At 34.3% G+C, this 13963-nt stretch overlaps 1 protein-coding gene across 1 annotated transcript in view; it reads right to left on the bottom strand.

Moving 5' to 3' along the window:
* PLCL2 (phospholipase C like 2) overlaps positions 1–13963 on the bottom strand; it is a 98918-nt gene that overhangs the window by 29344 nt on the left and 55611 nt on the right. The window contains exons 2-3 of the mRNA XM_032183204.1: positions 10718–13204; positions 7069–7272 (exon numbers count right to left, since the gene is read on the bottom strand). Of these exons, the coding sequence (XP_032039095.1) occupies positions 7069–7272; positions 10718–13153 (2640 nt within the window). The 5' untranslated portion in view covers positions 13154–13204. The remainder of the gene's footprint in view (positions 1–7068; positions 7273–10717; positions 13205–13963) is intronic.

Here is a 13963-nt window from a genome sequence, read left to right as displayed (position 1 = left end):
AGCATCCTTGGGAAAAAAATAATAGGCAGTATTGTTTTGAAACTAAAAACGTCAGTGAGAGTTCAAATAACCACATTTTTTACATACAAGGGGTCAGAAAGACAAACAGAAGATTAAGAATTTATTGGGAAAATTCTTGGGAAAGAAAACAAGAACTACTATTGGAAATTTGGAATACATTTAAGATAAGTTGCTATTCATCTGACCTATTTTTATGATCTTCCACTAACATGCTCTTGGACTACATTAGAGACAGGACGGTAAGCTAGATGAACTTTTTTCTTAAGTAGTACTATTATTTTATGTTCTTATGAATAGTGTGAGTCAGACATTAGCCATAACGGAATTAGTGAGAGAACACAAAAAGCTTCATCATTCATGCTCTTAACAAAAAATGAAGAGATCTGTGACTTCCCAGAAGCATCAAGTTGTCATTATCAGAGCTTTTCATTCAATGCAGAACAACTCATAGTTTACAACATTTGGCACTGAAGCCTGAACATCCAAAATTAGACATTTGTTTCTGCCCTTCTGGACTGAAAAGCCCAACATAATCTGAGGTTATCATCTGCAACTCTGGTTTTGGAAGCATAATTGCAACTTGTAGTTTAGAATGACTGTCCTGTTATAAAACAGGAAAATAAAAACTAGTAATAAACAACATAGCTCTTTTTGAAGAAACTCCCCAAGCTATTCATCGTATTTTCCATCAATACTCTGTTTTTCAATAGTTCTTGTGACAGACCAACAACTACAAAAACAGCAACTACTTAAACTCAGATTAAAAATATAATCTGCAACTATTAAGCATGCCAAAAAACATCACCTAGGTTATTTGCAGTATTGAATTGCAATGAATGATCTATGTTTGCCCTTAGATCTCTTCACATGTACTGTATCCAGTTATGATCTAAATAAAGATAGTTCTGAGGACATTGTGAAGTCACAGATCTTCAAGAGTATTTAGCTAAGTTGGGTAGATCAAATTTCTTGCAGATATACCTACAATCTACAGCCCATTTAATGGAAAAATATACCCCAATGCAAACATCAATATAAATAACTGTCTTAATAGTTATTTTCCTGTTGGTAAAGCTCAACATTTACTTCTGCTTTCAGGAAAGAACTAAGAATTTTAAAAGGCTAAACAATTTAATAATAACTTCATTTCAATATAAGCTTTTGAAAAGGGACTTTGTCAAATGCTTTTGGAAAACCCAAACAGACTAAGCTCCCTTGTCTACATATTTCTTGACTTCAAAGAACTACAAGAGATTAATGGGCCATTCACTTTATAAAAGCTGTACTGACTCTTCACCAATACGACATGTTTTTCCATATTTCCACTAATTTTCTTCTTCAAAACAGTTTCTACCCACTTTCACAGTACAGATGACAGGCTGTCTGATCTGTAAGTTCTTGATTTCCCCTGGAAATATTTTAAAACACTGGCACCACACTAACAACTTTGATAGTCAGTTTTAAGTGTGAGGATACACACAACAATTAGCAGTTTGGATATATCAGTCCTTGAGAACCTTTGAATGAATACCACCTCTTTCTAGTAATTTTTTTTTTCTCAGTCATTTTGTGCTTCCTTTGTAATTTCTTCTACCAGCAATGCAGTTAGAGATGAGTTTTCCAGTGATTCCTTCATAAAGCACTGTTTCATGTGAACCTTTAATCTCCCTATGTACACAGATGCAAAAAATAATTTAGTTTTATGGCTCTATTTCTTTCCTGAAGCTTTCTTTTATACTTTGATCAACTAGGGGTCATACACACTCTGATGGGCTTCCTGTTTCCATTACTTTCAGAAAATAATTTATTGCTATTTTGAAGTCTGTGCATGTTGTTCATGGAATTTTTCACAGTCACTCTCTTATGTTTTATATTTAACCACAGTACAGTTAAATATCTATCCGATCTTCATTTGCACATGACTTCAACTTTTTGGAGGATTCCTTGTTGGAATGCCCATGGAAATGGACTCCAGAAGAAATGGAGTCAAGAATAACATTCTAAATCAGCTGGGGAAAGCACAGCTTTCACAGTCTGTGCCGGTTGCTTATTCCTCAGAAAAGATGCCAGATGTAAAAATATTTTCTTTAGGTGCACAAAGCAGACAGAGGTCAGATGCTATCATGTGATTTAAACGACCACGAGATCCAAAGACTGAATTTGATTACAGTACATTGGAGACCATCTTGAACTCGGAATTCTCTGAAACAATAAAAAATCTAATATTTAGATCAAAACAAAGTTATGCAAGAGATAAAACAATCTATTCACTCATTCTGTCTTAGGAGACAAACTGGTAATTAACAGCACTGGACTTAGTATTTCTTTTGTTAGCACAGAAGTTTGCAACTACAAAGGGTAATTTGCGGAACAAAGGCTTCTCAACCAATTAAGTCTGGAACATTAGTAAACTGAGATGAAGTGGAAACGTCTTCATCTACACGTTCTCTCAAGATACAATTTAATAACCACAGAAGAATGACTGAGATTTCTCACTGTATTTGGAAAGTAACCATAACCAAGAACCTACATCAGCAACAAGATAATACAGATTTTATGAGCTAAGCATAACTCAAAACAGATCTGCTAATCATTCCTTGAAAAGATTGCATTCCACAAAAGATGGATGTAGTTTTTGTTTCTGTCAGAATTATGAGCTTCAGTCCAACACGTCTGATACAGAAGCAACGCACACAATTCTCTGTGTAGATATCAAGATGAGTTTTAAAGGTAAAGAACATTTAGGATACTAAGCAGCTGCCAAAATATGAGAGGACCGTTAACATTATACCAAAACCTTGATAATAAGTCTTTTTAGACATATTTTTTTTTAATAAACCCTGCTAGTGCTTGTCCAGTCTATAACTCTTCCATGTATAGTATCAAAGGATCTACTTTCCAACAGGATGGACATGTTCAAGCTCAAAATATAGGCTACCATAATTAATTTATATGATTGGCCAAATTTGCAACTGTGTAACATGAAGTCAACTTCAACATGATTGCATATGCAATCAGCTGTATAACTTGAGTGAGTAGTTGAAATGACCCAACAATCAGGTAACCCGATGCAAGCTTACTGTAGAATTACTAACCACAAATCAGATTCTGTACTCTGGTTTACAGGCTTTAATGCATTTTATTATCCCTCATTTTCATCATCTCACAACTCCCACCATCAATAAACATAGCCATGCTTTTGATCTTGTCCCTAGGCTGCATTTACAAAAGTGATTCATTTTATTTGAAACAAATAAAGAGCTCCTATACTGTCATCTGAATACATTTAGAATTACAACATAACCTCAATGTTATTTAAAAAAAAAAAAAAGGGAACTGTGAAAATGTGAACCTAGCAGCACTATCTGATTAGGATTTAATAACAATCCTAATTAATGTAGCAGCACTACTTTATCTTCTTTCACACAAGTATAGTTCTATGTGTTTTCTGTGTTAGCTTTTTCCCCCCTTATGCTTGCAAACACCCTCACTCAAAAAGTTCAGAAAACCTCATCTTCATCAGGTGGGACACTTCATCCTTCACTACGGACAGAATCTGGCTTCCTTTGTATGATGCTCTACCGTATCTTTGCAGTGCTATTACACTCATCACTGAATAATGCTGCAGACTTAGGACAAGATAAATATTTTTTTTTCTCTTGCCATAGTATAATTTTTTAAGGTTTACTTACGGTTTATCTTAAAGGTCATAAGACATAAAAAAACATGCAATGGTGTGGAAGAGGCACTTGCCTTAACTCCAAGCTTCAGTCTGCAGCACTGATCAGTGATGGGTGTGATGACACCAACAGAGTGCATGCTGAAGTATCACATAAAGGAAGCTGAAGTTCATGAACGAAAGGGAAAAATAAAACATTGTTAAACAGTGAAAAGAAGTTAGGGTGTAAAAATACTCAGGAGCATGGTGTAGCTAGAGAAAAATATGCAACTTAAGCTTCAGTCTTTCTCAAAACTTCAAAGTTATATTTGTTTTTCATTTTTCTTAAAAGACACCCCAACTCTCATATCATGGATAAAAGCAGAAGATCCTCCTATTTCCTTGGTGAACTTCTGGTCTTAATAACGCTGATGCAAAACTACTCAGTAAGCTCAAAGAGTCAATATTTTAACACACAAATAGTACTAGCCTTTATCATTTATAGCTCCTCCATTAATGTAGTAGTGAATACTGACAATTAAAAAAAGTATTGTGCTATTTGTTTATATATATATAAACAAGTATCTAGTGATATGCTAATTAAACTATCATCTGTCTCAGTTTCCTTAAAAATTATAGGTACCCGTGTTAGACTGAAGATACTCTCTCCTTAGCACGTGCCCTTGCAGTACTGCACTCTTCTGTAATTATTTCAATGAAGACTGACCACCTCACTGTAAAAGTCTGATATCCTTTCTCACTTTACAGCACAAAGATGAGCCCTATAATCACTCTCAATGTAAACAAATTCTTCTGAATAATTAAAAGTCTTGGCTGAATATCATTTTCTATGCCTATTGTAATTTTATAAAGAGGAAGAATATTTCTGACAATTCCTTCCTTTGCCCCAAATATTCTGACCCTGAAGCAGAAGTACATTAAAAATATTACAATTGCCACATTCAAAATTCATGCAAGGTAGTAACAACCTATGCATTTATGGTATTAACCATGTTTATTTAATAAATATTTAACACAACCTCTGTTATCAACATAATTTCATACTTACCATGCTGGCACACTGAAAGAACCCGGCTGAATATAATTTTGACCTACCCTGAAGGCTAAACCAGCAAAAAAATAAGTATGTAATCATCACTTTGATAGTACATCTACCCCTTTTCTTAATGCTGGATCAAGACTTCTCATTAAGCTGAATTTTACACCCACCTGTTCATTAGCAGCGTTAAAAAAAATCCCAAACCAAAACAAACAATTGAGTTTTATAAATGACAAATAAAGTGTGTCCTTTTGAGGGCTTACTATATTAATTTACACCAAAACCAACACAATTTACGCAATTACCATTTGCAACACAAAAAAATTTACACACAGAAAGAGCACTAAGATAGTATTGGACTCTAAACATCTGCCAATACAGCAAATTTCAAAATCTGAGCTAAATAGCTTCACATCTCTTCTTCTCTTGAGGAAAGGATGATATAGTTGTCTCCCACTGTTTGCCCGTGAGCTTTCAGAAACTAGAGCTATCAGTATGGCTCCCATAGCTCACTACATTTTCCAGTAGTCATTTTCTGCTGATTTTAATTGCTTAAAACCTTTTGTCCAATTTGTCAGACCAAGTTTCACAAATTGAAATGCATCTCATTATTTTCATCTGTAAGCTTTATTTGATTAAAATAATCATAATTTTGATTAATCTTCAATATTATCTAGAGCTAGAAGTTAGAAGTGGTATACTATTCTTATGAAATGGAGTCTTTACCATTTACGGAAATGGAGATGGAAAAACGCTTTGAACATGCCATTATATAAATATTCTACTATTTTAATATATGAAAATGAAGTATAGATTTCTAAAGCCACAAATATGCAAATCTGTGCAGACTATAGCATGAGGGAAAAAAAGCAATGTGAGAGACAAAGGAAAAAAAAAAAAAAAACAAATATGCATTGTGAAGCTTTCTGGAGATGAGTCACCTCTATGTAAACAGCATTCAAACAAAAAATATATTTAAAAATTAAAAAATTATTATAAAAATATTTTAAGTACTTGGAATAGCTTAATAACTAACAAGCAGCTGCATTAGAACAAACTGTGGGTAGAGAAGCTTCCATCAGCAAAACAGAACTTCATTAAGTACATGTTATATTTGTAATCCCAACCATCAAGCCTTTTTCCATCCTAATTATAGTGATATCCTATAAGCTACCACTAAGAGGATATACCACTATCTTCTTGTAACTGTGCTGCCACTCAAATCAAATTCTGTTGTATTTACATCATCATTAAGCTAGAGAAGCTCTACCTAAATTGTTAATTATCAGTGAGTACTTTTTGGAGTCTGATATAGCTTTATTCTAGAAGTACTTTAAAAAAAAGTTTAAATATATATATATAGGGAACTGAGTTCCTGGTTTCTCTCCCCCTCACCCCCATTTAAATAACAAGGACAGTTTTTTAAATGGTGGTTTGATCCTGCCAGGAGAGGTTTCTCATTTTAACACACAGAAATAATGCAAAATTATCCTAGAAGCATTTCCTTATTGTCAGATGATATATCAAATTAAATTAATTACTAAATAAATAAATAAAAACTTAATTAGTCTGTGCTAGACTACTTAAGCCAGATAAGGAGGACATCTCAAATCACATTCATCTGCTTAATGGATTTTCTTTCCATATTTCAAATTAATACTAGGTAGATACAATTTATTATTTCTCAGTGTATCAGTTCTTCTTACCTTATTGTAAAATGGTTAATTTCCAGTTTCTAAAGACACAATTTACATATTTACTGAAGTTTAAGGGCTGAAATTAACATTGCAGTCGATTACAGATATAAAAATGGCTAATTAAATGTGATCTGTGAGAAGGATATAGCAAAGGAAAATGAAAAGGCATGTGCAGATTTCAACACTTCAAGTTGCTTTTAAAGCTACAGTTCCTAAAGCTATTTCCTTTTCTCTCTGTATTGTCAACACCAAATGAATGTCCATAAAATGAAAATGGAAAGTAGAAAACAATTTTAAAAGGTTTACAGATATGCAGACAGCTTCAATTTACTGCAAAACAGGTAAATTAATACATCCTCTTCATGTTACATCCTCTTGATTATAATCACTTCGCCTTCTGAAGTGTACAAACATTTATATTTCCATGCAGTGTATTAATCTCTCTGTTTTACCTGATATGAAAACACTACCCATTGCTGCATGTTCACGGGAATAACTTTCAAGCAGATGTAATAAAGCATGAAATAGGAAGTCATAGGTTAAAATGACCCTCCAAAAGCGGCATGGCACTGTACATTCCAAGAAGAAAGTCTTTCAAATACCATATAAAATAACCACAAAGGACTACTCACCATGTCATATGCTGTTACGATCTTTTTCAAGACCTCTGGAACAATCCCTTGGAGCTCCATAGTTGGATACTGATCATTGAGATTCAGTACTACCAAGGGTGTATTATCAGGCCCGACCAAGCGCGTAGACACTGCCAAAATGCACTGCATAAGATTTGCTACAGGAGAGAGGCCACATAATTCTTTGAATGACACTACTGCATTCTGCAAAAAGGAAAGAAAGAGTTTCCTTTACAGTAACATATGAATTTTAATTTCTTATTCTTTCAGGTTAATATACCTCACTGTAATAGCTGAGCTACAACATACACAGCTTTTCCTTGAAAATTGGCAGTTTTCCAAAGCAATCAATGTAACACATGTATTTTACCAGAAGTGTTAAAAATTCAAACAAAATGCAATACCTGCTACAGCAAAAATCTGTTTAGAACAAGTACGTGTGGTCTACATGACTACTAAAATCAAACATACAAATAAAAGCATTCTAAAACATACTGGTTATCTGTTTTGAAAAAAAAAAAATCTGAAATATATTTCAAAGTAACTTTTAAAATGCCACCAAGAGAAACAATCTATTAGGTGCTGAATGTTCCAAATAAGCAAAGTGAAGTGGAAGGAGGAATTCAGCCCATTTGTAACTTTAAACATACCTGAACTATCATCCAGACGTGCTGCGGATCTGCTGGCTCCCATTTGGTGTGAGTCACAAACCCAGCACTCCACTACTGATGTCACTCCTATCACAGAATCACACCTAAGTGGATTTTTAAGGTACTTTTATACAAATACCAATTTTGTACCTTTGCCCCAAATTTATTATAGTCATGTTTTGTATCCAATATGGTGGAATATAAAAGTATGTATTCAAACTTGAGGAAAATTTCCAATACTGGAAATACAATGTGACTCCAAGCAGCCACTGAAATTCCATGATGGGAATGTTGTCAGCACTGTAATGAATTTAAGATTTTTGTACCAAGTGGGAGCTGGTGATCTCTCGCAGGTCTGGAGTTTGTTTTCCTGTAAGAAACACAAAAATATGGTATATTTAAGTTACAAATGTGCTCAGTGCTCCTTTCTCTAATATCTAACCCATGTAGGGTATGTGACCAGTATTTAGGACACAGATTTTTGTTTTCATCAAACCACTTTCCATCTTGCCGGCTTGTTTTTGGACAACCTTTCTTGAGAGACAAATGCTCTTATTGGAATTCTTAATGGAATCAAGGTTTTTACACGAGCCATTAGCAGGAATCAAATGTGAAGTATTTTGCTCTCTTTTTATGAGACAAAATACACAAAACACTTCAAAAGATCTACGTACAGAATATTCAAGCAAAGTTATGTGCGTATCTCAATTATATATATTACAGTCACAGTGCACTTCAGTAAATGTTTAGTAGCATCTAGTAAATGTCCAGCAAACACGAACTTCTAATAACCAGACTACAGCTTAATGATACAACAATCCCATAGTTGAAAAGAAAGACATTAGGAGGTCTATTCAAGCTGATTTTGTATGAGATAAACACCATGGGTAAGTCATTATGAACAACAATTTTAAAGAGAGGTAGGCGCAAACACAAGGAACAAGCATGTTACCTGCTGGCAGGCAGGACAAACATAGGGCTGTAACTCTTGCCTTTGGACTTCTAACCCTATATTCAGAGACTATGCCCCACACTGTCAAGCAAGTTAAACATGCAACATCACATCAAGTTTCATCACTGACTGTATACTTTTATCAGTGATGACCACAAAACAAGTTACAACATCAGCTTTTGACATAGTAACATAGTACATATCAAAAATGAAAAAAGGCTTCCTATGAATATAGGGATTTAGAGAATCCTTTAAACTCATTGCTCTACCCTTTTTTTTTTCTCTTCTTCCAGTCTATATTTAAATTTGCTTCTTAGAATCTGTCTTGTGAGGACATTATGTACTTCTGCATCATAAAAATCATAATTTTTAACTCAAAATTTATGCAGTAAAAAAAAATAATAAACAAAATTAACATTCCCTGACATAAGCTGGTACATATTTTTAGTGGTTTATTTATTTTTATTAGCTGGAAAACTTTAGTTACGCAGTGTTTAAATTGTGCACATTATATAAACTATCAGTAAAGCTATGCAAAATTAATATTCCCACACGTACCTAAAATATCTTTGTGATAGCAGTTTGAGATATGATAACAATGAATGTAGTTGAAAGCACAAATTTCAAACTGAGAGAATGAAATTCATAAAATATCTTCTAAAATCTCATGTTCAAAGAAATCATACTGTAAAGACTGCTCAGAATTATAGCAGTTCTGAAAAACAATACAGGATATGCAGTAAAGAGTTTAAAGTAGCTATGGAACCTGCATGTTTTCACTGTTCCTCCAAATCTTAGGTCCAGCTCCTTCTTGAAAGTCATCATAAAATACAGTATCTGTTAAATGACATAATTCTAAATTTCAATAGATGAGCTACCGGTAAAGCTCATTCAATACATAGCCTGTGATGTGTTATAATTTTTATAAATCAAAATATCCTCCCCTTGCTTTTTTAATAATTTCTTAATTCAGTAATTTTATATATCAAGTAGAATGGGGGAGCTTCATAATGCTGAACCCATTTCTTCTTGCAAAAGAAGAAAAATTAATTTTAAAACTGTACTAAGATATCTTCAATATAGTATTATTCATGAAGAAAATTTATCTACACTGATATGCCTTTCAAATTCAGAATCAAGTCTCAGACATCTCCTTAATCACTTTCCCCTTAACATTATGTAAGACGATTTAATAGGTCACTTAATTTGAAATGATGATGCTGAATTTTACTGATCACTGGTATTCCATTGGAAGTCTGTAAATGGTAAAAAGCTTTACTAAATGCAATACAACTTTACAGCCCTCTTTTATCTAGATCTAAAAAGGGCTTATTTCCCTGGAATCTTTATTAGAATCTCCAAAAATAGCACTTTTGAAGTGAGATCTCTTGGGTTCAACAAAAACAAGCACCTCAGTTGGAATTTTTTCATAAAATTCAATGTGTTTAATATACATGATCTTTAAAGTAATGTAATTTTGTCTAATCTTAAGTGGATGCCTTCTAATACCTTCAGCCTAATTCCATGTAGTTCTAACTTAATGTTCCTAGGAAGAATCAAGGAATGCAAATTATTTTTCTGAAAATATTGTTTTCTGTTGGGAATTAGAAAAAATAAAAGCTCAGTAAAACTATGCTAAACATACCCTCATGTATGATTTTTTTTAATACAGAATATATTATTTTTCTATCAGCAATGCCTTCATCCTGCATTTCTATTTATTTTCTAAAGCAAAAATCTTGCTATACTTTCTTCTAGTGTATATCTGACATTCCTTCAAAGACGTAGGATTGGTCAACAGGCCTAAAACCGAAACAGTATTTCCAGTTCACATGCAATGAAATACATATATGAATCAAAAGTTAACAACAAGAGATAGTAGCACCTAAAAGGTTACTCTACTATAAACAGTTTTTAAAGCTGTTCAGCATTACAGTTGATTAACATGTTACAAAATGCAGTATGACTCTAAACAACAAGTATTATGTACACATCGTAATACAAAAACACACACTAAGTACTAAAAAATTCATCATAAAAACTGTACCTGCATATTTTCTCTCAAATCCGTGGCATCCCGTATAGGTTGGAGAGCATTCTTGAACACTTCATCTATTGTTTTAATCCACAATGTTCTCACAGAAGCATACTCCCTTGATTTCTTGCCCTTCCTCACAGAGAGGCCCCGCTTATGAGGTTTCCCACCACCCCTTCGATTAGTAATGGCCACATGCACAAACAAGGAAGCATGTGCCAACATTTCACCAGTTAGAGACTGCAGAGGAACATGCCGATAACCAGTCTGTAGACACTCAAAGGGAATAGTGTATTGCCCAATAAACTCGTCCCCAATGTAATCATCATCCAGTACTACAAAACGCACCATTGCTAGTTCTGGTAAATTTATTTGAAATTCAAAACTTTCATCAAAAATTGGATTGTCCCCATTCTGGTGCATAGTTTTTGTCCTTTGCTCTGCACAGTCTGCAGGGATTCCATGTATTTCGACATAGACATAAGGATCCACAACATCACCTTTGGCACCTGATCCTTTGGGTTTAGGAAAGTTTTGCCCACTAATGATTTTAATATGAAGCAGCTGAGGTGAGACTCCAGGCACAGTGTCTTTTGTATTTGCACTAAAGAAGGATACTTCTTCTCTCATGATAGCAGGACGAAGGACGTAGCCACAGTTTCCATTTTGTCGAAACCAACCGATGTTAAGATCCATCATTAGGCCAGGCGTTTGAAAGTTCATGGCTACTATCTGACAACCACATTTCCAAAAATCCTGGGGATTCATATTACTGGAGTCAATCCTCATAGGACTGGGAAAAACTCTGGCAAGAAAACGTTTGTTATAATTTACGAAGTCCCCTGGGTTTTCATTGGCATATTTGCTAGCAAGCACTTCATTAAATGAGCACACTTCCCAGTACTTCTGGAGCTGAAATGAAACTTGAAACTCTTTGAACTGAACTGATTTACATATGCTTACCAACTCGGAGAGCTCTTTGCAGAGCTGAAATCGTTTCCCAGTCAGAGAGTTCTGTTGTTCTACACCCTCTTTCCCCACTCTCTGTGACATTTCTGCTCCTTCATCTTCATCTGTAACATCTCCCTCTAGTCCAGAACAATTAGAGGAAAGCTTCTTTGCTTTAATTAGTATTTTCCCTTTAAGTGATTCTGGTGATGGAAGATAAGAGTCTTCAATGTTTGGAGACTGTGTATGTAGTTTGTCCCCCAAAATTTTCTTCATGTGTTGTACCATCACTTTCTGCTGCTTAATAGAACAATGATTTTCTAAACACAAAATAAGAGGATATTCTGAAGCAAAAAATGCATACTTGTTAATAATGTCAATCACACTACGGAAGACAATCTGTGACGTCATTGTATGGCCTGTGTAAATCACAGGCTCGTTATCTGGACCATCCCACACGTCCAGTTCAACACTTCGACAACCCATTTTAAGAGCGCGAATATAACCTGTGATATCAGAAGGCCCTCGAAACTGATCCTCTATCAAGTATGTATTATGAGATGAATTTATAAAATAATGAGATAATGGCTGTTTCATGTCTTGACAAACTTTTTTATGTTCTGGATCAAATATGTGGCAGTCTGGTGAAGTAAGGTAATTTGTAAACCCATCTATAGACAGCCAACCCTTTTCCTGGCCCTCTTTGGCTGGCTCATATTTCTGAATAATTTCAAGGCTTATTTCTTCCGTGACATGTGCCATACCCTGTTCTGCTTCTAAAAACATCATAAGGTCCTTGGTATCTAGGAATTCTTTATTGCTTGAAAACTGAACCAAGAGGAAATAGATTTCAGGTCGGGTACAAAGCTCATGAAAAACTTCAATAAACTCTTCTTTTGTTACTTCAGTACCAGTTTTTTCCTTTGATCTATGTAACTCCTTGAATTTTAGTTCAATTTTATTTGTTTTCAAACCAGGATTTAAGTCTTTTATAAACTGCACAGCAGTACAGAGGGGTATATGTCCCAAATTATCTACATCTGATTCACTGAACATTTGTGATAGCCATGAAGTCCGCATATTATCTTGAGTACTTTCTATCATATCTAAAGTATGTTTTCCATAAGAAATCAGGTATCTTAAGCCAGTAACCCAAACATTTGCAATATCTGCTGAGTTAGCAACAAGATCTAGAGACTCATAGTTTTCTCCATATATAATTGAAAATGCACAGTCTTCTGATATCTGGTCATATATTCCATTGCTGCGAAAAATATCAGTATTTTTTCCTGTTCTTACTTCTTTTATTGATTTAATATCAATCTTTGCTTTTTCAGAATCCTTTTTTGAAGGTTCCCAGCGTAGAGATTGCATATCCGCATCTAAAAGGAAGTATCGGTGATACACCCTAGAGTTGGATCGAATCTTTTTGAGCTCAGAGCCTTCAACCATCGCATTTATACAGTCACTTGCACTGCTGATCTTCTTCTCAGTTGGCATACTGCTAAATGAAACAGTCTTTTTCCGTTCTCGCTTTTGTTTCGTACCATCCTGGTAAACAAGGGGGGTAAGAAAAGAAAACACATCAATACGATTTTGCTCAATATTGAAATAGGTGTTAACTTACAGATGAAAGTTCATAAAGCAGTTTAAAAACATCTACCGTATGTGTGATGACCAGTAAGGTGGAAATTTTTATTGGAATCATCACAAATGAAAATATTAATAATGGCTTAGTGTTTGCTCTTCTGTATAGACATGATTTTCCAAGGTCTTTTTTTAAAATATTCTGCATTGGTATAAAATCAAACAAAGCAAGTTCTAAATGCTAATGGAATAATAATTCTGTATATATACATGTTATTTTATAAATAATAACCTATTGAAATATATAGTAGGTTCTACAGCCAAGACAGTAAGAAGTAACCTTTCTTCTGAGTCCTTCCATAGTCATACAGATACTTGCAGAACTTTGTTAGTACACAATATAATGGTATAGCACTATACCAACAGGGTCCTCGTGAACACCAAATAAACATTAGTATACAACTAACTATATAAAATTCATAGGATGTGGTGCTAATCTAAGCATACAGACATAATGGCACTAAACATGCTTAGCTCCCTCCTCTACTGCACCCAACCATGTTCTTCCCACAGACTGTCTAGAGCATTGTCACATGCATCCCACCCCCATATTAGAAAAATATCCACATTAGTCTTAGCAATCTACACTGTTACACAAGTGAAAAGACTGGAGCAGATAATTCACTCTACATTCTGAATTTCAGGAAATATGACAGTGACTCA

The sequence above is a fragment of the Aythya fuligula genome, chromosome 2, assembly GCF_009819795.1.
Source record: "Aythya fuligula isolate bAytFul2 chromosome 2, bAytFul2.pri, whole genome shotgun sequence".
Taxonomy (NCBI): Eukaryota; Metazoa; Chordata; class Aves; order Anseriformes; family Anatidae; genus Aythya; species Aythya fuligula.
This window is presented reverse-complemented; position numbering and strand designations above follow the sequence as displayed.